Here is a 26,987-nt window from a genome sequence, read left to right on the forward strand (position 1 = left end):
TATAACGCTACAACTTTCACGTTTTGGGTTTTGTCCAAATCATTGTGGAAGACGAGCCAAAAGTGCCCCGAAGTGTGTCGTGTATACCATCATTCTTTCACTGACACATTTTAGGAGAATAGGCATAACGTTTTACTCAGACCTCCAAATGACCTGAAATTTGGGGAGATGTACGAAAACACATAGGGCTACAACTTTGTAGTTTACCACTTTTTCAGATTATGAACGGAAGAGCCGTTTCCGGAGCAATTTTTGATGAAACGGGGTGCAGAGTCGAAACCTGTACGCCCGGGCCGAGGTAAATATCCGCCCGGGCGGCCCTGCATAGAAAAGAAAATTTTTTTGGGCCGAGAGTTACCCGCCCGGGCGGTAAAATCTGTCCGCCCGAGCGCTGCCTGTTGTATAAAAAGATAAGGATCGACTTTTCCAAGCATTCCTACCATTCTTACCTTCATTTACAGCAAGAACACGAAGCAAAACAAGAAATCTTCCTCCCAAAAGCTCTCTCTTTCATTCCTTTCATAGAATTAAAGTTAGAATTAAGTTCTCCATCACAAGAACTTCATAAGGATGTAAGTTTTCATCTTTTTAATAGTTGTTATACATGTATAAGACCATATAGATATAGTGATTGGATTTTTTATATATTTGACAGTATAGGAGCGAGATACATCGTCTCAAACAAATATTCGTACGCTTGGACTGTAAGTTGGCATGTTTTTGAAGTAATACATGAGTAGTATTATGATTTCAAATACTTCCCATTGATTATTGCTATATGTACATTGTTAGTATGTTTATTGATGAAAACATAGCAACATATTCCATTGTTATGTATTAAATATGTAAGGAACTCATGAATATTGATGATGGGTGCTATGTAATGAAAATGAACATGAACATTGAAAGAAAAGGACTGATTTTTACATGATATAGAGCTTGTTGACATCATCGGTGGTTTTAAGTCCACCAAAGCTATTGGCCAATATATGTTCATGGGGCGTGGGGTTGCCAAAGGTTGCTCCCTGACGTCCAACACAGTAGTAGCTATATAATAAAGCAAGCACGGTAGTACAGGTCAACTAATGAGGCTCAAGTACAAAAATGAACATTGAATATATGCTACGGTATGACATGTTTTTAAGATTCATTATTGATCACGACTTGATATGTATGTTCCTTCGATGCATATTGATACGTATAAGTGCCAACTTATTGAGTTGTATAAACTCACGTAGCTCATGTATTACAGGATCAGGTAGTGAAGATGCCTAGGATGCCGGTTCGCCAATGGATGCTAGTGACGTTCCCTACCTCGACAAGAACCGGGACTCCTTATTGTATAGCTTCCGCATATGTATTGTAGTAAATTTTATATGAGGGTTTGAAACAAGTTCCATGTTATGAATGATGATACAAAGTATGTTTTATATGAGAATATGCTTCAGGTTGTTGCTTGAGTTGAGTTTTTGACTTATACAAAATATAAGGACATCATGCCAAAATTTTTATAAACCGTCAAAGTGATGCCTCTTGTTTGATTTGCTTCATACTATAGTTATATCATTCAAACCTTATTTTTATTATGGTAATCATGCTAAGTATAGAGTAAGGGTGTGACATTTTTATGGTATCAGAGCCCACGGTTCTTTGACAGGGAAGACACTGCACTTCATCTACACATGGAGAACTCGGCAAGTAAGTATCTTTGTATCTCATAGTTTATGCTAAGTTATGTGTCTATGTATTCTACATGTAGGTCCAGATAAGCGACGATGCCACCGAAACGTAAAGTACAGGAAGGAGAGTCATCTAAGGGAAAGGCCCCAGCAGTCGAAGGTGAGGGCAGTGCACAGAGACGTGTAGATGACTTCGCTCAATTACTCCAACAACAAGCAAAAGTCCATGGTGAACAAATCCAGCAACTACTGGAGATGCAACAGACTACTCATGAACAGGCACAAGCACAAGCCATAGTACAGAGACATGTGCCTATTCAGACAGACGTATATGATCGTTTTCGAGGTCTGAATCCTCCTGAATTCATGGGAAGCACTGATCCAGCAGTAGCAGAAGAGTGGATTAAATCATTAGAGTCCATCTTCTCCTACCTTCATATGGATGATGCTGACCAAGTAACTTGTGCCATCTTTCTCTTAACGAAACATGCAAGAATATGGTGGGAAACTGCAAGAGTTGCATTACCGGTTGGACCATTGACATGGGAAACTTTCAAAACTGTGTTTTACAACAAATATTTCAGTAAAGACGTACGAGCCAAGAAAGCCAGTGACTTCCTGAATTTGAAGCAAGGGACCATGGCAATGACGGAATACATACAACAATTTGAGGCCGGAGTCCAATACGTACCATATATTGCACAAGATGACACCAGTAAGGGCGAACATTTCATGCGGGGACTTCGCTCTGAAATTAAAAGAGATGTACGAATGTCGAAAGTTGCTACGTATGGGGAGATAGTGGAAAGAGCACTTATGGCTGAATAGGATGAGCAAAACATTGAAAGTGACAGACAACAACGAAGGCAGCAGTACTTTCAAAAGAGCCAAGGAACAGGACAAGGCAAAAAGACCGATAGCAAAGGTACTCGACCAGAGGAACCTCGTGGCAAGGGTCCCCCTCCACGTAAGAACAGGACAGACCACCTTGTTCTAAATGTGGCAAACTTCATGGCAGGGAATGTATGCAAGGTTCTAATGTCTGTTATCGTTGCAAGAAGCCAGAACATATCGCCAAGAATTGTCCAGGAAGTTCAGAGAAAGTACAGGGACGCCTTTTCTCCATGACCAAAGAAGAAGTGGATGCGGATACATCGATGATCACTGGTATGTTCTTGATTTCTGGTATCACTGCTATTGTTTTACTAGATTCAGGAGCCACGCATTCCTTTATTTCGGAATCATTTGTAAAGAAACTGGGCATTACATCAAGTACAACCGAGACACAACTCGCCATAGCCTTACCTTCCGGGCAAGAATTACAGACAGATCAGATTGTGCAAGGGTGTCCAATATATGTCCAAGGTCATCAGATCTATGCTGAATTGATTGTTTTGAAAATTACCGATTTTGATGTGATATTGGGAATGGATTGGCTCTCGAAGTACAGAGTTAATATTGACTGTGGCCTGAAGATGATCAAGTTTGCACCAGAAGGAGCTGATCAATTCACAGTAGCAAGTGCAGGTATATCCTTACCTCTTCGGATAATCTCTTGTATGAAGGCTTGTAAATTACTACATAAGGGGTGTCAAGGATATTTAGCATCTGTGTTAACTAGTGATCCACCTGTTCGCGAATTAAAAGATACAGATGTTTTTTGTGAATTTCCAGAAGTATTTCCTGATGATGTAACAGGCTTACCCCCAAATAGAGAGATCGAATTTGTAATTGATGTTGTGGCAGGAACTCATCCGATCTCAAAAGCTCCTTATCGATTAGCTCCTACAGAAATGAAAGAATTGAAAGAACAGTTACTTGAGTTGCATGATAAAGGGTTTATTAGACCAAGCTTTTCACCGTGGGGTGAACCTGTTTTTTTTTGTGAAAAAGAAAGACGGTACTCTTCGTTTGTGTATTGATTATCGGGAGTTGAACAAAGTGACAATAAAAAATAAGTATACACTCCCCAGAATTGATGATTTGTTTGATCAATTACAAGGAGCTGCCATCTTTTCGAAGATTGATTTACGATCAGGCTATCATCAATTAAAAGTGAAGTCAGATGATATTTCTAAGACTGCCTTCCGAACCAGGTACGGGCATTATGAATTTCTTGTAATGCCATTTGGACTAACGAATGCACCAGCTGCATTTATGGATCTAATGAACAGAATTTTCAAGCCATTCTTAGACAAGTTCGTGATTGTGTTCATAGATGATATTTTAATCTACTCACGAACTGTAGAGGAGCATCGAGAACATTTGCAATTAGTTTTACAGACTTTGAAGGATAAACATTTATATGCCAAATGGAAGAAATGTGAATTTTGGCTTGAACAAGTAGCATTCTTGGGTCATATCATTTCAAAAGAAGGCATATCAATGGACCCAAGTAAGATTGAAGCTGTTAATAACTGGCTACGACCTACCACTGTTACCGAGGTACGTAGTTTTCTTGGGCTAGCTGGTTATTACCGTCGGTTTATAGCGGGATTTTCTAAGATAGCATTGCCTTTGACTGCCTTAACTCCAAAAAATGTGAAATTTGTATGGGACGAAGCATGTGATCGCAGTTTTCAAGACTTAAAGGCAAAATTGACATCAGCACCGGTCCTTGCTATTCCAGAAGGATCAGGAGATTTTGTAGTGTACAGTGATGCTTCAAAACAAGGTTTAGGTGCAGTCTTGATGCAACACGAGAAGGTGATTGCTTATGCCTCTAGACAATTGAAAGAATATGAAAAGAATTATCCCACACATGATTTAGAACTGTCAGCAGTGGTATTTGCGTTGAAAATATGGCGCCATTATCTGTATGGTGAACGGTGTGAAATTTATACGGACCACAAGAGTCTGAAATATTTATTCACGCAAAAAGAACTGAATATGAGACAACGACGTTGGTTGGAATTGGTGAAGGATTATGATTGTGTTATTAACTATCATCCAGGTAAAGCCAATGTTGTTGCGGATGCATTAAGTCGAAAGTCCAGTTCTATTGCTGCAATGCAAATACAAGAACAAATTTTATGGGATTTGCAGAATTTGAAGATTGATGTTATTCAAAAGGGCACTGCAATCCAATTATCATCTCTCATGGTTCGACCAACACTTGCAGACAGGATCAAGGCCGAACAAAATACAGATACTGAATTCCAGCAATTGAGACAGCGAGATGAGGATAAAGGACATTCGAACTTTGAATTGAATGGGAAGGAATATGGACATATCAGGGTAGATTGTGTGTGCTAAAGCAAGGAACGATCAGAACCGACATTCTTATTGATGCTCATGCTACTCCCTATTCGATCCATCCAGGAGGCACAAAAATGTACAAGGATTTGAAACCATTATTCTGGTGGCCAGGTATGAAAAGGGACATTGCTCAATTTGTTGCACAATGTCTAACTTGTCAACAGGTCAAAATTGAACATCAAAGACCAGCAGGACTCTTGAAACCATTACCCATTCCTGAGTGGAAATGGGAACACATCACGATGAATTTCATCCTTGGTTTGCCAAGAACACAAAGAGGATTCAATGCTATATGGGTTATTGTGGATCGACTAACAAAGTCAGCTCACTTTCTTCCGGTGAAGACCACATACACGATGAATCAATATGCTGAAGAATAAATCAAAGAGATAGTGAGGCTTCATGGCATCCCAGTGTCCATTGTATCAGATAGAGATCCCAAATTTACATCTGCATTTTGGAAAAGCTTGCATCATGCTATGGGAACTCGATTGTCATTCAGCACAGCATTCCACCCTCAAACTGATGGACAATCAGAACGAGTGAATCAGATCTTAGAAGACATGTTGAGGGCATGTACTATTGACTTCCTAGGAGTTGGGACAGTAAACTACCGTTGGCTGAGTTTACATATAACAATAGCTATCAGTCAAGCATTGGAATGGCACCATATACTGCATTATATGGTAGAAAATGTCGATCTCCAGTACATTGGGATGAAGTAGGAGAAAGGAAATTATTAGGCCCTGAATTGGTACAACAGACAGCTGAATTGGTAACCAAGATCGGAGAAAGAATGCACACTGCCCAGAGTCTACAGAAAAGCTATGCTGATGTGCGACGTCGTCGGTTGGAATTTCAGGTTGGTGATCATGTATTTGTAAAGATATCACCATTGAAGGGCATTTTGCGTTTTGGTAAGAAGGGAAAATTGAATCCAAGATATATCGGTCCATTTGAAATCTTGGAAAGAATAGGAGATAGAGCCTACCGAGTTGCTTTACCACCGAACTTGTCAAATGTTCATAATGTTTTTCACGTTTCATTGCTACGAAAGTATTTGGCCAACCTTTCTCACGTTCTTCATTATGAACCATTGGGGCTTGCACCGAATCTCTCATATGAAGAATGACCGGTCCAAATCCTCGATAGGAAATCAAAAGTGTTACGAGGCAAGGAAATACACTTGGTGAAACTACTCTGGCACAACCATGCAATTGAAGAAGCAACTTGGGAGCGAGAAGACCTGATCCAACAGAGATATCCCGAACTATATGGTACATCAAATTTCGAGGACGAAATTCTTTGAAGGAGGGGAGAATTGTAATGCCCGGTTACTCGTACAAATTATTAGTAATACGTTTATGTCGTTTACTATGCAGTTATTTAGATGATTAGATTTCATGTGATGATTGAGTTATCAATATTGAGATTGAACATGACTTTTATATTGTTCATGGTGTATTGAGAATGAATATGTGTTAAAATAGTGGTAGTAAGAGGTGTAGGTAGAAGTGGTGTAATGAAATTTGGTATAGGACGGCAGGAAATGAGACGAAATTGTGGTAGTTGTCACGAGTTTTAGCATAATGATTTGAATATTGATCCAAATTATGTGAGGCCTTAAACATTAGAAAGCTAATATATAACGCTACAACTTTCACGTTTTGGGTTTTGTCCAAATCATTGTGGAAGACGAGCCAAAAGTGCCCCGAAATGTGTCGTGTGTACCGTCATTCCTTCACTGACACATGTTAGGAGAATAGGCATAACTTTTTACTCAGACCTCCAAATGACCTGAAATTTGGGGAGATTGAAGAAAACACATAGGGCTACAACGTAGTTTACCACTTTTTCAGATTATGAACGGAAGAGCCGTTTCCGGAGCAATGTTTGATGAAACGGGGTGCAGAGTCGAAACCTGTGCGCCCGGGCCGAGGTGAATATCCGCCCGGGCGGCCCTGCATAGAAAAGAAAATTTTTTTGGGCCGAGAGTTACCCGCCCGGGCAGTAAAATACGTCCGCCCGAGCGCTGCCTGCTGTATAAAAAGATAAGGATCGACTTTTCCAAGCATTCCTACCATTCTTAACTTCATTTACAGCAAGAACACGAAGCAAAACAAGAAATCTTCCTCCCAAAAGCTCCTTTTTTCATTCCTTTCATAGAATTAAAGTTAGAATTAAGTTCTCCATCACAAGAACTTCATAAGGATGTAAGTTTTCATCTTTTTAATAGTTGTTATACATGTATAAGACCATATAGATATAGTGATTGGATTTTTGATATATTTGACAGTATATGAGCGAGATATATCGTCTCAAACAAATATTCGTACGCTTGGACTGTAAGTTGGCATGTTTTTGAAGTAATACATGAGTAGTATTATGATTTCAAATACTTCCCATTGATTATTGCTATATGTACATTGTTAGTATGTTTATTGATGAAAACATAGCAACATATTCCATTGTTATGTATTAAATATGTAAGGAACTCATGAATATTGATGATGGGTGCTATGTAATGAAAATGAACATGAACATTGATAGAAAAGGACTGATTTTTACATGATATAGAGCTTGTTGACATCATGGGTGGTTTTAAGTCCACCAAAGCTATTGGCCAATATATGTTCATGGGGCGTGGGGTTGCCAAAGGTTGCTCCCTGACGTCCAACACAGTAGTAGCTATATAATAAAGCAAGCACGGTAGTACAGGTCAACTAATGAGGCTCAAGTACAAAAATGAACATTGAATATATGCTACGGTATGACATGTTTTTAAGATTCATTATTGATCAAGACTTGATATGTATGTTCCTTCGATGCATATTGATACGTATAAGTGCCAACTTATTGAGCTGTATAAACTCACGTAGCTCATGTATTACAGGATCAGGTAGTGAAGATGCCTAGGATGCCGGTTCGCCAATGGATGCTAGTGACGTGCCCTACCTCGACAAGAACCGGGACTCCTTATTGTATAGCTTCCGCATATGTATTGTAGTAAATTTTATATGAGGGTTTGAAACAAGTTCCATGTTATGAATGATGATACAAAGTATGTTTTTATATGAGAATATGCTTGAGGTTGTTGCTTGAGTTGAGTTTTTGACTTATACAAAATATAGGGACATCATGCCAAAATTTTTATAAACCGTCAAAGTGATGCCTCTTGTTTGATTTGCTTCATACTATAGTTATATAATTCAAAACTTATTTTGATTATGGTAATCATGCTAAGTATAGAGTAAGGGTGTGACATATACGCTTCTTCATGAACAAGGCCATGTTGAGTCTTGTGTTGGATATGATCCAATGAACTTTAAGGAAGCAATATCTGATACTGATTCAACCAAATGGCTTGAAGCCATGCAGTCAAAAATGAACTCTATGTATTCAAACCAAATCTAGACATTGGTGGATCAACCTGAGGGAATCGTTCCTATAGGGTGCAAATGGATCTACAAAAGAAAGCTTGGGGCGAATGGGAAGGTAGTGACCTTCAAAGCAAGATTGATAGCAAAAGGTTATACTCAAAGGCAAGGAGTTGACTATGAGGAAACTTTTCACCAGTTATTATGTTTAAGTCCATTAGAATACTACTAGCCATGACAGCATGGTATGACTATGAGATATGGCAAATGGATGTAAGGACTGCATTCCTCAATGGACACACAAAGAAGAAATTTATATGTCTTAACCTGAGGGATACACATCAGTGGGAAGTGAGCATAATGTATGCAAACTTCAGAGATCAATATATGATCTCAAGCAGGAGTCAAGGAGTTGGAACATCAGATTTTATAGAACTATCAAAGAGTTTGGTTTTGCTAAGAATCCTGAGGAACCGTGTGTGTAAAAGAAGATTAGTGGGAGTGTAGTGACATTCCTAGTTTTTTATGTTGATGATATCCTGCTCATTGGGAATGATGTATGATTATTGCAATCAACTAAATTATGGTTGGACTGTAAATTCTCCATGAAAGACATGGGTGAAGCATCCTACGTATTGGGAATACAAATCTATAGAGATAGATCAAAGAGGATGCTTGGACTCACCCAAGCCACCTATATCAATACCATTATAAAACGATTTTCTATGGAAGAGTCCAAGAGAGCATACTTACCAATGTGTCATGGTATTGCTCTATCTAAAGTTTTGTGTCCCAAAACTGATGAAGAGATAGAGATGATGACACGTATTCTGTAGTATCCCGATGCCTAATTTGAGTTAATTATTGGATTAATTGTATTTCGGTGGGATCGGAAGGACCGAACCGGGTTCGGATCGTCCGAAGTTGGTTCGGATCGTCCGAAGTGGGTTCGGATGGACCGTTCTGTTCGGAGTCAGACGAGTCATGTCATGTCAGAGTTCGGATCGTCCGATCAGGGTTCGGATCGTCCGAAGACAGGTGGCTGGACACGTGGAAGACATGCAATGTTCGGATCGTCCGAAGTGGATCGGATCGTCCGAAGTGTACCGGATCGGAGCGACCGAAGTGGATCGGATCGTCCGATCGTTGTCTATAAATAGAAGCGCGAGGCTTCACTTTTCACTCGCCAATTCCGAGAGTTCCAGAGCGTTTTAGTCGTTTCTGATGGGTTTCTAGTCTTTTCCCGAGGTTCGGGCACTAGCGGGGAGCTACTGGTTTTGTAGCGGAGCTGTGCTCTAGTTGGGGGCTAGCGGCATCAGTGGGCTGACTACGGACGCAGGTATAGTTCTGGGTTCCCTTTGAGATTTGGGAGTATCTATTAGTCTAGTTAAGGCTTTTAGATGTGGTTTAGTGATATGGTATCACTTGGATTGTAGGCTTGATTCTAGGGCTGATTGCTAGGATCTACTGGTTTGAGGTACGAAAGTACTATCCGAGATAGCAGGATTGAGTATGCTTTACTATGTGTTGCATGTTTATGTGTTGCATTATTATCTGTCATATGATGCATGGTTTATTATGCGGCATTTGCATAATCATGTTGAGCCTGATTATCTTTGAGATAGCCTGTTGAGAGGGTGCTCAGCCCTCATTTGTTGTGGATGGTTGGACCCCGTTGGCCGACGGTGGTCAGGTCACCGGTATATCCACATGTTCATTTGGTATGGGAGCCACCTCCTGGTGCGACGACGCAGAGTGCTACATACCTTGACGTCATTTGTCTGAGCAGTATTTCGTTATACCCAGATCCTGGTATCCAGTACATTTTGCATACATGCATGTCATAGTCTTGTATACTCATGCTTTCGGTACTGAGCGTTTTATGCTCACGTCCTCGGTTTATCTCTGTTTTGGACACCCTATTCGATGGGGCAGGTCTCAGGTTAGACGGTCCAGGAGGGAGTGGACAGGGAGCTGGCAGAGGTTGACCTGTAGTTGTTGGTATTTGTTCTTGGAATTTAGTTCGATCTGGTTGTTTAAGTATTTTGTACTTACAGATTCGATTGGGTTGTATTATTGTTTTTCCGCTGTTTACCTGATTCAGTTTTAAATGTTAATTTTGCATGCTTAAGTTCTGATTAGTAGGTGATTCTGGAACGGGTCACTACATTTATGGTATCAGAGCATGCATTAAGATTTTGGGATTTAGAACTGTTCTTTTGGGTTTAATCTCTGGTAACTTTTGTAGCTAAGAGATGTCTGGTTTTGACGACGATGCTAGTAGTCATGGCAGCGTTGGACGCTGGGGAGACCGCGACGATCGGGAACGTCGTCGAGAGCATCGAGAACGTCGTCAACACCGTCGTGATGAGCCTCGGAGTTTTAGTATGCATCGGTTCTTGCAGATGGGGCCGAAACCTCTTTCGGGCGGTGAGACTCCGGATGTTGCGGAGAACTGGCTTGAGAGGATGGAGAGCTGCTTCAAGACTTTTCAGTGCTCGGCGGAGCAGCAGATTGATACCCTTGATTTCTTGCTGGAGGGTGGTGCGCGCAAGTGGTGGAGGTCTACCTCTGCACCGATAGTTCAGCGACAGGGTCGAGTTCTTTGGGCCGATTTCCGAGCCGCTTTCATGTTGCTTTACTTTCCGCCAGCTCTTATGCAGACCAAGGCGATTGAGTTGATCAATCTGAAGCAGGGAAGTTTGTCTGTTGATGAGTATCAGCAGAAGTTCTTTGAGTTGCTTCCATATGTTCCGCATGTCAGTGACAATGCTATGGCCAAGTATAACCATTTTCTTCAGGGCCTCAATCAGGAGATTTATGATCGGGTTGTTGTCTGCGATGATCCGACATCGTATGAGGGCCTTGTAAATCGTTGTCGCCAGGCTGAGGGCAGTTTGTTGAGAGGTCGAGCCATGCAGTCTGCTCGTCCTACTAGTTCTTTGGGTCCCCGCGCCCAAGCATTTAAGAAGGCTGGATCTACTTCTTCTTCCTCTGGATCTGGAGGAGTTCACCATTTTGGGAAGAAGAGGGGCCCGTGTCAGCACTGCGGGAAGGATCACCCGACGGAGCGTTGTCGCAGGGTTGCGGGTGCTTGTTACAAGTGCGGTAAGATGGGCCACATGAAGAGAGATTGTCCACAGACGGGCGGAGGATCAGGATCTGGTTCTCAGGCTTCAGTTCATCAGAGGCCACAGCAGGGACAGTCTACTCAGGGTTCTAACCTCCGACCGCGTACTCAAGGGCAGGTCTTTGCTCTTAACCAGGATCAGGCGGCTGAGGAGAACGAGAGAGTTATCGCAGGTGTGTTTTTATTATGTGGATTACCTGCTTACGTTCTCATTGATACTGGTGCATCGCATTCATTCATATCGGCGAGATTTGCTAAGCGTCATGCGTTACCTTTCACTTCTTTGGGCGTTGTGGTATCTGTTTCCACACCGATGGGTCATTCGGTGTTAGCTAAACGTCTAGTTTTGGGTTGTCCTCTAGAGTTTGAGGGTAATGTTTTAACTGCTAATTTGATGATTCTTGCGATGGAGGATTTTGATTGCATTCTGGGAATAGATGTGCTGACTGTGTTTAGAGCTACTGTGGACTGTTATCAGAAGTTTGTGCAGTTTCGTCCAGTTGAGGGCGACAGTTGGTTTTTCTATGGAGAGGGAGCGCGACCCCCGATGCCTGTGGTTTCTGCTCTGAAAGCCTGTCGTGCTTTAGAGTCGGGCGGGGAAGGCTACCTTATCTATGCTATTGATTCATCCGCAGGTAGTATCGGTGTCGGTGACATTCCAGTGGTTTGCGATTTTCCGGATGTTTTTCCCGAGGAGATTCCTGGTTTTCCTCCTGTTCGGGAAGTAGATTTCGGCATTGATTTAGTGCCAGGCACGGCACCAATCTCTAGAGCTCCTTATCGTTTAGCTACATCGGAGATGCAAGAATTGAAACAGCAGTTGCAGGATCTTCTTGACAAGGGGTATATTCGACCCAGTGTGTCCCCGTGGGGAGCACCAGTTCTTTTTGTCAAAAAGAAGGATGGTTCTATGCGGCTCTGCATAGATTATCGGCAGTTGAATCGTGCGACGATAAAGAATAAGTATCCGTTGCCACGGATTGATGATTTATTTGATCAACTGCAAGGTACCTCTGTGTATTCCAAGATTGATTTAAGGTCTGGTTATCATCAGCTTCGAGTTCATCAGGGAGATATATCGAAGACTGCATTCAGGACCCGGTATGGGCATTATGAGTTTCTGGTTATGCCTTTTGGGGTGACGAATGCACCAGCAGTTTTTATGGATCTGATGAATCGGGTATTTCGGGATTTCTTGGATAAGTTTGTTGTGGTGTTTATAGATGATATCTTAATCTATTCGCATGATCAGCAAGAACACGCACAACACTTGAGGATTATTTTACAGACACTTCGCGAGAATCAGCTTTATGCGAAGCTAAGTAAATGTGAGTTTTGGATTGACAGGGTTGTATTCCTTGGTCATGTCATTTCTAGCGAGGGAGTTTCAGTTGACCCGAGCAAGGTGGAAGCGGTATTGAACTGATCGCGTCCGACGACAGTAGCCGAGATCCGCAGTTTTCTGGGGTTGGCTGGGTATTATCGCCGTTTCATTGCCAACTTCTCTCAGATTGCTAAGCCACTCACTCATCTCACTCGGAAAGATGTTTCATTTGAGTGGACATCAGAGTGCGAAGAGAGTTTCTGGGAACTTCGCAGACGTTTGACATCTGCGCCTGTTTTGGCTTTACCGTCTGGATCTGGTAGTTTCAGTGTTTACACCGATGCCTCTTTACAGGGACTAGGGTGTGTTCTGATGCAGAATGAGCATGTGATTGCTTATGCGTCGAGACAGTTAAAGCCTCATGAGGAAAACTATCCTGTTCATGATCTGGAATTAGCAGCGATCGTTTTTGCTTTGAAAATCTGGCGCCATTATCTGTATGGTGAGCGATTTGAGATCTTCACTGATCATAAGAGTTTGAAGTATCTGTTCACTCAGGCTGAGTTGAACATGCGTCAGCGTCGTTGGATGGATCTACTCAAGGATTACGATTGTGAGATCAAGTATCATCCAGGATCTGCGAATCTCACGGCCGATGCTCTTAGTCGCAAGGTGAGGTTATCTGCTCTTCAGACTTGTGCTGTATCTGGGATTATTCAGGATTTCTGTTCGATGGGATTCAATTGTAAGCATCGGAAGGGAACAGAGAGTATCCGTATAGCTACTATTTTGTCCGAGCCAGTTTTGTATTCTCGGATTAGAGATGCTCAGATGTCTGATTCTAAGGTTCAGAAATTAGCTCGGTTGGCTGATGGAGATAATACTTCTGGATTCCACTATCAGTCCGAGGGTCTTTTGTGCTTATCTGGTCGTGTTGTTGTACCGGAAGATGACACTTTGAGGGAGGAGATTTTGTCCCAGGCTCATCGTAGCAAGTTGAGTGTTCATCCAGGGAGCAACAAGATGTATAAAGATTTGAGGACTCGATTTTGGTTGAAGGGTATGAAACGTAATGTTTATCAGTATGTCTCCAAGTGCCTAGTCTGTCAGCAGGTGAAGGCTGAGTATCGACGACCCGGAGGTTTGTTACAGAATCTTCCTATTCCGGAGTGGAAGTGGGAGCATATCACGATGGACTTCGTGACTCACTTGCCTATGTCTGTGGGGAATAGAGATGCTATCTGGGTAGTAGTGGATCGGCTTACTAAGTCTGCCCATTTTCTTCCGTATAACAGAGATTTCACTTTCGATCGGATGGCACGGTTGTACATTCAGGAGATTGTACGGTTTCATGGTGTGCCCGTGAGTATCGTTAGTGACAGAGATCCTCGTTTTACATCTAGATTTTGGGGCAGCTTTCAGCAAGCTTTGGGCACTACCTTGAGTTTGAGTACTGCATATCACCCAGAGACTGACGGTCAGTCAGAGAGGACTATTCGTACTCTTGAGGATATGTTGAGATCTTGTGTGATGGATTTCGGGCCAGCTTGGCAGGATCATCTGCCACTGATAGAGTTTGCATACAACAACAGTTTTCATAGGAGTATTGGTATGTCTCCGTTTGAAGCATTGTATGGTCGACGTTGTCGTACTCCCCTGTTCTGGGAAGAAGTCGGAGAACGACAGGTTGAGGGTCCAGAATTGATTCAGCAGGGCATGGACAAAGTTCTTGTGATCAAACAACGGATCAAGACTGCTCAGGATCGACAAGCGAGTTATGCGAACACCAAGCGCAGACCTCTTCATTTTGATGCAGGCGAGAAAGTGTTTCTCAAGGTATCACCTTTTCGGAGGATTCTGAGATTTGGACTCAAGGGTAAGCTATCTCCGAGATTCATTGGTCCTTTTGAGATCTTAGAATGTGTGGGAGATTTGGCCTACAGATTAGCTTTGCCACCGTATCTGTCTAGTGTTCACAATGTGTTTCATGTGTCCTTGCTGAGACGATACGTAGCGGATGAGTCTCATGTTTTGCATCCGACAGAAGTTCAGCTGAATCCGGATTTGTCTTTTGTGGAAAGACCGGTTTCGATCTTAGACCGGAAGGATAAGGTACTGCGGAATAAGACTATTCCTCTTGTCTTAGTGCAGTGGCAGCGCCGAGGTACTGAAGAAGCTACTTGGGAACTAGAGAGTCGCATGCGGTCAGAGCATCCAGAGTTGTTCTAGTTGTAGTATTTTCAGTTATGATTGTAATTTCAGTTGTGCTTTCAGTTGTAATTCATTCTTAAGTTGAATGTATTGTTGTTCAGAATTGTCATTCTTCAGACTCGATTTCGCGGACGAAATCCTTTTTAGAGGGGGAGAATGTAGTATCCCGATGCCTAATTTGAGTTAATTATTGGATTAATTGTATTTCGGTGGGATCAGAAGGACCGAACCGGGTTCGGATCGTCCGAAGTTGGTTCGGATCGTCCGAAGTGGGTTCGGATGGACCGTTCTGTTCGGAGTCAGACGAGTCATGTCATGTCAGAGTTCGGATCGTCCGATCAGGGTTCGGATCGTCCGAAGACAGGTGGCTGGACACGTGGAAGACATGCAATGTTCGGATCGTCCGAAGTGGATCGGATCGTCCGATCGTTGTCTATAAATAGAAGCGCGAGGCTTCACTTTTCACTCGCCAATTCCGAGAGTTCCAGAGCGTTTTAGTCGTTTCTGATGGGTTTCTAGTCTTTTCCCGAGGTTCGGGCACTAGCGGGGAGCTACTGGTTTTGTAGCGGAGCTATGCTCTAGTTGGGGGCTAGCGGCATCAGTGGGCTGACTACGGACGCAGGTATAGTTCTGGGTTCCCTTTGAGATTTGGGAGTATCTATTAGTCTAGTTAAGGCTTTTAGATGTGGTTTAGTGATATGGTATCACTTGGATTGTAGGCTTGATTCTAGGGCTGATTGCTAGGATCTACTGGTTTGAGGTACGAAAGTACTATCCGAGATAGCAGGATTGAGTATGCTTTACTATGTGTTGCATGTTTATGTGTTGCATTATTATCTGTCATATGATGCATGGTTTATTATGCGGCATTTGCATAATCATGTTGAGCCTGATTATCTTTGAGATAGCCTGTTGAGAGGGTGCTCAGCCCTCATTTGTTGTGGATGGTTGGACCCCGTTGGCCGACGGTGGTCAGGTCACCGGTATATCCACAGGTTCATTTGGTATGGGAGCCACCTCCTGGTGCGACGGCGCAGAGTGCTACATACCTTGACGTAATTTGTCTGAGCAGTATTTCGTTATACCCAGATCCTGGTATCCAGTACATTTTGCATACATGCATGTCATAGTCTTGTATACTCATGCTTTCGGTACTGAGCGTTTTATGCTCACGTCCTCGGTTTAACTCTGTTTTGGACACCCTATTCGATGGGGCAGGTCTCAGGTTAGACGGTCCAGGAGGGAGTGGACAGGGAGCTGGCAGAGGTTGACCTGTAGTTGTTGGTATTTGTTCTTGGAATTTAATTCGATCTGGTTGTTTAAGTATTTTGTACTTACAGATTCGATTGGGTTGTATTATTGTTTTTCCGCTGTTTACCTGATTCAGTTTTAAATGTTAATTTTGCATGCTTAAGTTCTGATTAGTAGGTGATTCTGGAACGGGTCACTACATATTCCTTATGCGTCAGCCATTGGTAGTATCATGTATGGTGTGATATAGACACCTCCTAATGTTGCTTACGCTCTGAGTGTTACAAGCAGATATCAGGCAAACCCTGGTCCAATGTATTGGAAGGCCGTGAAAGATATTCTTAAGTACTTGAGAAGGACTAAGAACTTGTTCATGGTCTATGTGGTAGAGAATTGAAATTGGAAGGCTACACTGATTCTAGCTTCCAATGTGACGTAGATGATTCGAAATCGACCTCTGGCTTTGTATTCATGTTTAATGGTGCGGCTGTCTCTTGGAAAAGTTCCAAGTAAGACACCGTTACGGATTCCACCACTGAAACTGAATATATTGCTGCATCTGATGCAGTCAAAGAGGTAGTTTGGATGAGGAATTTTGTCCAAGAGTTAGACGTTATTCCTAATGGAGTTGATCCAGTCCCGTTGTACTGGAACAACACTGGTGTCGTTGCGCAAACAAAGTAACCGAGGTATCATCAGCGATCAAAACATGTACTGAGGAAGTTCCACATCATACGGGAGATAGTGGGAAGAGGAGACATATCAGTTGAAAGAGTCCACTCTACAGATAATGTTGCTGATCCACTTACAAAGCCCTTGCCAGGACCATTGTTTGAAAAGCATCGCGAAGCAATGGGATTAAGGGTAGTTGGCTCTAGGGCAAGTGGGAGATTGTTAGAGTAGATGTCCTGCAAGTCAACGGTTGGCTAGGGAATTTATTGACTCAAGTGAAATATACAATCTTTATTTTAATATAATTTAACTTTTTATGGTCTTGTTATACTTTATCTGTATACCCATACAATCAGCATAGATAAAGTCCTTGATTATGCTTTAATACAAATGAATCGTAATTCGATGTTGAAACTCATTTGTAAACACTGCATATTCTAAATTCGTTCCTAGTCGATTCAGCCGCCTAAAACATGGATAAAGGTCGCTTGAGCTCGAGACTAGCATCTGCGATGTTGTGTACTGCGTTTCTTGGTAAGGGCATAGAAATGTCCAAATATGCAGATGGGTAGTCATATGATGATTATACCGAACAACCCTCCCTCGGACTTTCCAAGTGGTTATCATTCATCGAGAGGATAAGTCCGTGGTTATGATTGTACACCATTAGTCCTTACGACCCGGGACAACACTGAGGCTCTATATGCTAGGGATGTGCTTTGACTCGTTTACCGGCTCCAGGAGAGTCATCAGGTGGCAAGGTTGGGTACAGTTGCGACACATATAAGAGCCAGTGCATTGTAGTCGGGGATTCACCGCTCATCTGCGGGTGTGGATATCCTATGTGATATGATGTAATAATAGTGCATGAAATCTCTTGCCAGAGTATGAGATGTACGTTGGAGAAGGAGTTCTCCAATAGTACACGCGATGCCACTATTATAGTTATCACATAGTTATCGAATTAATATGCAACCCTCGATGAACCAATGGTTGCAGATTCGATCGGGATATATGAGATGAAGGGACCGTACTGTACGTTAATCATAATCGACTGGTTCTTGCAGGCACAATCAGTGATACCTAGGGGATCATGGGGCGATGCTACTAGACGCCCTTACCATGATCCGATGGGTGCAATCAGAAATGAGTTCTGACATTCTTGATCAAGGTGTTGATGAAATGAATGGGGCTAACTAGGGTAAGCCCGAATAAAGGATTATGTCCTGAATCACAAAGAGTTGTGAACCCACGGCTATCTGTATCCCTGAACCATTGAGGGTCACACAAGCACTGGATTATTTGTTCCCGTTGAGAGAATAAATTCAAGGAGTTGAACTTATATTATGATATAGGAAATTCAAAGGAGTTGAATTTATGATAACTAAATTTTGAGAAAATAAATTCAAGGAGTTGAATTTATGAGATATTAAATTCAAGAAGTTGAAATTATGAAATTTGGAGAGAATAAATTCAAGGAGTTGAATTTATAAAATTGATAATTTAATTTATTAAACTCAAAAGTTGAGTTTATTAAATATTAAATTTTGGAGGTGATAAAATTCAAGGAGTTGAATTTACAATTTATATAATAAATTCAAATGTTGAATTTATAATGAGTTTAATTTATTAAACTCAAAAGTTGAGTTTATTAAATATTAAATTAAAATCTATAGTTAACTTAATTAATTGTATTAATTAAGTAAATGATGGATTAAAGAAATAATAAGGATTTTATATTCTTATTTGCACACCTTTCGAAAGTTTGGTCAATGATTTGAAAGAGAAAAAGGACTTTGAGTTGGCATGTAATTTTAGAATCTTTAATTACCTTAATTAATGAGATTAATTAAGTAAATATAAGATTAGAAGATGATAAGATTTTTGAATCTTATTTTACGTGTACATGCATCCAAAAAGATTTTTGATAGAGATCAATTTAGAATCTTTCGGCTCCTCCCAATTCATTCACGTTGCTTTCAAAATAAAAATGCTCTCGGCCATTAAAATTTCTCAAAATTGGTTTTGAACCATTTTTTATTTTGGATCTCTACGCAAAAGTTCTTCTAAATTTCTAGTGCAATTTAGAAGAGGAACAAATATTCCAGTCGTGGACCGGATTAAGAGATCCAAGAAATTTCGTAGGGATTCATCAAGAGCTTATCCGTTCATACCGGATTAGTTGGGGCCAAGTGATTTAATTCACAAATATATAATCTTTAACATCCTATGAATATTTATGATAAAAACGTATGAGCGTCCAAACAATGTCTTTAATGTCAAAATCTAAAAATTTTTAAAACTTCCATTGCGTTTGGGCGCGTAGAAAACCCAGATCCAACATTCACTACATCATCCACTGATGTAAGTTACATCGCCAACGGCTGTTGCATTTGAATTGGAGATGGAGATGCAGTGGCATAGAAATAAGGTATAGGCCCTTCTGTCTGGTTAGAATGGTGACAGATTGAGTTGTAGGGATTACATATATAGATGGAATTTCACCAGCTTGCGTGGATGGAGGTCCGACTGGAGTTCCCTCAGTAAGTATCTAAATCTCTTAAATCAGTGGTGTTGCGGTTAGATTTTGAACTTCTTGTCCAGCCATTTCATTGTTCAACTGATCGGCTGGCTGCTAGAACTTATCTTCATCATCTGGGACTGACAGCTCATGCTCATGCCTTTTGTACTTTCACAATCATAGAGATGGATAATGCATCCATATCTACACGCTGAATTTCCAAAGCATCATCTCTTTCTCGAGGGATATAGGCATCAAAGTGATGCAAGAAAAAAACTGAAGGAGATATATTAAAACAAACTGAAGGAGCAGAGGATAAATATGCTTATTCCTTATTCATTGATAAACAAACAACCTATATATATAGACTAATACATAACTGAAACTAACGTTTAAAACAAACTCATATAGACTAGGTAAATGAAAACAAACTCACTGGTACTCCTAAAGACTAGGACAACCGAAACATGTAAAAACAAATAGGTTAAATTTTCTCAACATTCCCTCCCTTGAACTGATGTTCCACACATCCAGTTTAATAAGAGTTGGTGTTTGAAGCTCCATTCCTCAAGTTGAAACAATTGAATCACAAACACCAAGTAATTTTCTGAGCTTCTGAAATGAAGGAAATTTGAGAGGCTTGGTTAGAATATCTGCAATCTGGTCTTCACTTCTACAGTAAACAAGGCTAATGACTTCATCATTTGTGAGATCCCTCAAAAAATGATACTTCACATCTATGTGCTTGCTTCGACCATGTAAAACTGGATTTTTTGAAAGCTTTATTGCTGAACTATTGTCACAATAAATCTGAGTTGGTCCATCATCTTTGAAATGCAGCTCTTTAAGGATTTTCTTTAGCCAAATAGCTTGACAAGCACAAGCTGCTGTAGCAAAAAATTCAGCTTCGGTGGATGATAATGTGACAATAGGTTGCTTCTTTGATGACCATGAAACAGCTCCTGTCCCCATCATGAAAACATAACCAGATGTGCTTTTTCGATCATCTGAATCGCCTGCATAATCACTATCTGTGAAGCCAAACAGATTTGGCATGAAAACTCCCCACTATTTGTTTGTAAAGAGTGTCATCAACCTTTTTTCCTTCATTTTCCCTTTTTAGCTTTACTCCAAACTCAGATGGAGTATTTACAGGATTACAATCCTTCATCTGAAACTTGTCCAAGATTTCTCGAACATATTTCTTTTGAGAAATAAAAATTCCAACAGAGGACTGCACTACTTCGATGCCAAGAAAGTAATGCATCATACCAAGATCAGACATCTCAAATTCATCCATCATTGATTTCTTAAAGTTTTCAAACATGGTTATATTATTTCCAGTGTAGATTAAATCATCTACATATAGGCAAGCAATGAGCATTTTTCTTCCATCTTCAATCTTTATGAAAAGTGTATGTTCATAAGGACATTTTTTAAATCCTTCTTTCAAAAAATAAGTTTCTATACGATTATACCAAGCCCTTGGAGCTTGTTTTAATCCATATAGAGCTTTCTTTAATTTATACACTTTATGCTCATTGCCAAGTTTTACATAACCAGGAGGTTGATCGATGAATACCTCTTTTTTCAAATCTCCATGGAGGAATGCTGATTTTACGTCCAGCTGGAAGATAGGCCATGAGTTTTGAGCCGCCATAGCAATCACTAGTCTAATTGTATCATGCCTTGCAACTGGAGCAAACACTTCTTTATAATCAACACCAAACTCTTGCTTATAGCCTTTGGCTACCAAACGTGCTTTGTGCTTGTTGACCTCTCCATTCTCCTTTAACTTTGTCTTGTAAACCCATTTTACACCAAATGTCTTATGCCCTTTTTGAAGGTCACATAACTCCCATGTATCATTTCTTTCAATAGCTGTAATTTCTGCATCCATTGCCTTTCTCCATTTTGATTCTTTGACAGCCACTTCAAAGATTGTAGGATCACAATCTGAAAATAGAGCAAAGTGTGTAAGTGAATCTTCATCTTGATCAAATCCAGTTACCTCATAATTAGTCATCCATGCTGGCCTTCTTCGAACACGTTGAGGCCTTTGTGATTCAGCTGCAAGTGGGTTTTGATCAGTTACTGGAACATTTTGTGTGACTTAATCTTCTTGCTCATTCTCCATAGGCTGCTGCCATTTCTCTTCATCATCAAAATCTGCTAGATTGTTTTCTTTAAAGCCATTTTGACTCCATGACCAAGTGGCTTTTTCATCAAATATCACATCACGGCTGATGACAATTTTCATGGTGCTAGGATTGTATAGTTTATAAGCTTTTGACGTATCACTAACACCAAGAAAAATGCATTTTTCTCCTTTATTATCTAGCTTCCTCCTTTTTTCATCCGGAATATGGACATAAGCAATACACCCAAAAATCCGAAAATGATCTACAGCAGGTTTCCTTCCACTCCATGCTTCCTCTGGTGTCATATTTTGAACAGCAAGAGTGGGACTTCTGTTTAATATATGGATGCTCCAATTCACTGCTTCGGGCCAAAAGTTTTTTTGAATGCCACTTGTTGTCAAAAGGCTTCGCACCATATTCATAATAGTGTGGTTCTTCCTCTCGCATACACCATTTTGTTGTGGTGTATAAGCTGCTGTGAGTTGTCTCTTTATTCCATGGTTCTCACAAAAAATTGCAAATTCATGTGAGTTATATTCCCCGCCGCGATCCGTGCGAAGAACTTTTATTGGGTTGCCAACTTATTTTTCAACAAGTGCTTTGTAACTTTTAAAAACCATAAGAGCTTCAGATTTGTCTTGCAAAAAATAAACCCATGTCTTGCGACTATAATCATCAATGAAGGTGATTAAATATCTTTTACCTCCATTAGAATGTGGTGTTATTGGCCCACAAATGTCAGAATGAACAAGCTCCAATGCCTTCTTTGCCCTCCAGGATTTTCCTTGTGGGAATTGATTACGGTGTTGTTTGCTAACAACACATTCTTCACAAACTTGAGACGAAGTTGTAATTTGAGGAAGCCCTGTCACCATGTTCTTTTGTTGTAGCGTTTTCAATCCGCTAAAATTCAGATGACCGTAGCGAAAATGTCATAGCCATGCCTCATCTTCTAATTTTGCTGAGAAGCATGAATGAGTAGTGTTGTGGAGATAAAGTGGGACATGTTAACTTGAGCAATTAAGCCCAACTTTGCATCTTGAATTTGACATACTCCATCTTTGATCAAAATCTCATATCCTTTTTCTTGTAGTTGTCCCACACTAAGCAAGTTGGTCTTTAAATCTGGCACCAAAAGAACATTTGCGATAGTGTGGGTTGAATTTCCTTTGGTTTGGATTGTTACCTTTCCTTTTCCCATAACCGAAATTTTAGAATTGTCACCAAACTTGACAGAGCTGCGAAATGATTCATCCAATTCAGAAAACGCCTCCTTCTCTCCACACATGTGGTTGCTGCAACCAGTGTCTAAATACCACATGTTTTGTTGAGTTTCTTCCTTCACATGACACACCATCAAAAGAGACACCTCTTCTTCTTTTTCTGCAAAGTTAGTTTGACCTACACTTTGTTTGTTCAAATCAGTTTGACATTCTGATTTATAATGGCCATACCTATGACATCTGAAACATTCAACATTGGACTTGTCTATTGACTTTGATCTGTAAGATGTTGGATGGTGGCCTCCACGTCCTCTACCTCTTCCTTGAAATTGACTCTCTTGATGATGATGATTTTGTTGTTGGTTCCCACGATCATTGTAGTTTCTTCCTCCTCTACCTCTTCCTCTTCCTCTTCCCCGTCCTCTATCAGCTTTACTAGGTGTGGAGTGAAATTCTGATAGAGATTTCAATGCTTGTTCTTCTTTTTCTTGCTGGTTAATTTTTTGCTCATGAACTAACAAAGAACTTTGTAATTCGTCAATTGACAGTAAACCAACATCATTTGCTTCTTCTATAGCACGGACAACAAAATTAAATTTTGGTGTCAAGGATCGAAGAATCTTCTCTACAATAAGAACATCTTCAGTCTTGTCGCCATGGATCCGTATCTTGTTAACGATTGCCATCGTTCTTGAGAAATAATCTGTAACTAATTCTCCCGATTTCATTCGAAGTATTTTGAACTCCGAACGAAGTGCTTGAAGCTGCTGCCTCTTTGCTCTTGCTGTACCTTGGTATTTCTTCTTCATGGAATCCCAAATATGCTTGGCCGTGTCTTTGCAAAGAATGGTTTCCAAGATTGAGCGATCAATAGCTTGGAAGAGATAATTCTTTGCTTTAAGATCCTTTAGTTTCAGCCCTTCAAGCTCTGCCTTTTGTGCATCTGTCAACACAACATTTGTTGCTGGTTCTGCTACTCTAGAGACAACAACCATCCAATATTCTTTGGACCTCAAAAGGATCTCCATGAGCATGCTCCAATGATCATAATGACCATCAAAGCGTGGAATGGCTGCCTGTACAAAACTTTCGGAAGCCATCAATTTGGAAATCAACCAAGCTCTGATACCACTGATGCAAGAAAAAAATTGAAGGAGATATATTAAAACAAACTGAAGGAATTGAGGATAAATATGCTTATTCCTTATTCATTGATAAACAAACAACCTATATATATAGACTAATACATAACTGAAACTAACGTTTAAAACAAACTCCTATAGACTAGGTAAATGAAAACAAACTCACTGGTACTCCTAAAGACTAGGACAACCGAAACATGTAAAAACAAATAGATTAAATTTTCTCAACACAAAGTTCTCTATTTTTCTGCCTAGCAAACTCTCTCAGAGTTACATCTCAACGAAGTCTCGCTGCTCCATACCTTCAGAAATAAAATCAGCTTATGCCCATGTCAAGATCTTATCCTCCAGATCTGCAACGTCTTTCAGCTTTCTCTCTGCTTGGATTACGGAGAAATGGACCATTTTACTTTAAACAACCCATGTATCAAACATTCCGAGTCGTTCTTTTGCAAATTCATCAATGCACTACATAGAATCTTTGATGGCAGCTTTAGAACAGGACAACTTAGGTTCCTCGATCAGTATTCCCATGCCCTCGGGTCAATAGTGGGCAGGCCAGATTTGGTGGCCATTTCCCCTTTTCCACAATCTTAACTATAAAAATGGTTAAGTTGAATATTGATGATATTGATGTGGTGAGAGAGTTTGCTGATGTTTTTGATGATGATGTGCCGGGTTTACCGCCGGACAGAGATGTGGAGTTTGTGATTGATCTAGTTCCAGGTACGGTTCCTATTTCTAAGGCTCCGTATAGGATGGCCCCTACCGAGATGAAAGAGTTGAAGGCGCAGTTGCAAGATCTATTGGATAAGGGTTTCATTCGACCGAGTTCTTCGCCTTGGGGAGCTCCGGTTCTTTTCGTCAAGAAGAAAGATGGGTCGTTGCGGCTTTGTATTGATTATAGGGAGCTCAACAAGGTGACTATCAAGAATAAGTATCCGTTGCCACGGATAGATGATTTGTTCGATCAGTTGCAGGGGGCTACCGTGTTTTCGAAGGTTGATCTGCGATCCGGCTATTATCAGTTGAAGGTTAGGGAGTCTGATATCCCTAAGACAGCGTTCCGGACCAGGTACGGTCATTATGAATTTCTTGTGATGTATTTTGGTCTGACTAATGCTCCTTCGGTGCTCATGGATCTGATGAACCGTGTGTTCAAGCCGTATTTGGATAGCTTCGTCATTGTTTTCCTAGACGACATTTTGATCTATTCCAAGACCAGAGAACTTCATGTAGAGCATCTCAGAGTTGTTCTTCAGTTGTTGAGAGAGAAGAGATTGTATGCAAAGTTGAAGAAGTGTGAGTTCTGGTTGGAGCAGATTTCTTTCCTAGGCCATGTCGTTTCGAAGGATGGTATAGCTGTTGATCCAGCGAAGATTGAGGCGATTCAGAAGTGGCCTATTCCTACCACTGTATCGGAGGTACGCAGTTTCCTTGGTTTGGCGGGTTATTATCGTCGTTTCATTTCAGGCTTTTTCCAAGATTTCCCTGCCATTGTCCAATTTGACGAGAAAGACTGTGAAGTTCGAGTGGTCCAATGATTGTCAAAGTGGATTTCAAGAGTTGAAGGTTAAGTTGACGACAGCTCCTGTTCTTGCATTGCCCAGTGGTTCAGAGGATTTTGTTGTTTATACTGATGAATCGAAGAAGGGTCTTGGTGCAGTGTTGATGCAACGTGGTAAGGTCATAGCCTATGCTTCTCGCCAGTTAAAGGATTACGAGAAGAATTATCCTACGCACGATTTGGAGCTGGCAGCTGTGGTTTTCGCCCTGAAGATTTGGAGACATTATTTGTATGGCGAAAAGTGTGAAATTTTCACGGACCACAAGAGTTTGAAGTATTTGTTCTCTCAGAAAGAGCTCAATATGCGACAGAGACGGTGGTTAGAGCTTGTCAAAGACTATGATGTGGCGATCAATTACCACCCAGGGAAAGCGAATGTTGTAGCGGATGCTTTGAGCCGTAAGTCGAGTTCTTCTTTGAGTTCGATGATTCTGCAGCCGTTGCTGTTAGACTTACAGAGAGAGGAGATAGCTTTGGTAGTTCCGGGGACCATTGCTCGCTTTTCAGCGTTGGTTATTCGAGCTACATTTACGGACATGATCCGTAGAGAGCAGGCCAGTGATTTACAGTTGGCAGAGATGAGAGCTAGAGCAGATGAGAGAGGTAACTCAGAGTTTGGATTGAATGGAGATGGTTTGGTGACTTTCGGAGGCCGTATTTGTGTTCCTGTTTGTGATGATATTCGGCGAGACATTTTGACTGAGGCTCATACCGCGCCATATTCGATACATCCAGGCGGCCCCAAGATGTATCAGGATCTTCGTCGACTTTATTGGTGGCCAGGTATGAAGAAAGATATCGCCATGTTTATTTCTCAGTGCCTAACTTGTCAGCAGGTGAAGTTGAGCACCAGAGACCTGCTGGGACAATTTTGTCATTGCCGATTCCTCAGTGGAAATGGGAGCATATTACGATGGACTTCGTGACTGGTCTTCCCAGGACGCAGAAAGGTTTTAACTCTATTTGGGTTATTGTTGATCGGTTGACCAAGTCAGCGCATTTTCTTCCTGTCAAGACGACGTATTCCATGAATCAGTATGCCGAAGAGTACATAGCAGAGATTGTTAGACTTCATGGTGTTCCTGTGTCGATCGTGTCTGATCGTGACCCTAGATTTACTTCAGAGTTTTGGAAGAGTTTGCACAGAGCTATGGGTTCACAGTTAGCTTTCAGTACAGCTTATCACCCTCAGAGCGACGGTCAATCAGAGAGAGTTATTCAGATTCTAGAGGATATGCTCAGAGCTTGTACCATTGATTATCCTGGTAGCTGGGACTCTAAATTGCCTCTTGTTGAGTTCACGTACAACAACAGTTACCAAGCGACGATTGGCATGGCACCGTATGAAGCACTTTATGGCAGGAAGTGTAGATCTCCCTTGTATTGGGATGATATTGGCGAGAGGAAGATGTTGGGTCCAGAGTTGGTCCAACAGACAGCTGATGTTGTTGCAGTTATTCGAGAGAGGATGAAGACAGCGCAGTCGAGACA

At 41.1% G+C, this 26,987-nt stretch overlaps 1 protein-coding gene across 1 annotated transcript; it reads right to left on the reverse strand.

The window, feature by feature from the left end:
* Nucleotides 1-21,273: 21,273 nt before the first annotated feature.
* Nucleotides 21,274-24,026, reverse strand: LOC140833169 (uncharacterized). The gene has a single exon (XM_073197641.1). The coding sequence runs from the start codon at nt 23,885-23,887 to the stop codon at nt 22,517-22,519; it is 1,371 nt and encodes a 456-aa protein (XP_073053742.1). The 5' UTR covers nt 23,888-24,026; the 3' UTR covers nt 21,274-22,516.
* Between the last annotated feature and the right edge of the window lie 2,961 nt (nt 24,027-26,987).

The sequence above is a fragment of the Primulina eburnea genome, chromosome 5 (genome assembly GCF_022965805.1).
Source record: "Primulina eburnea isolate SZY01 chromosome 5, ASM2296580v1, whole genome shotgun sequence".
In the NCBI taxonomy this organism is placed as follows: Eukaryota; Viridiplantae; Streptophyta; class Magnoliopsida; order Lamiales; family Gesneriaceae; genus Primulina; species Primulina eburnea.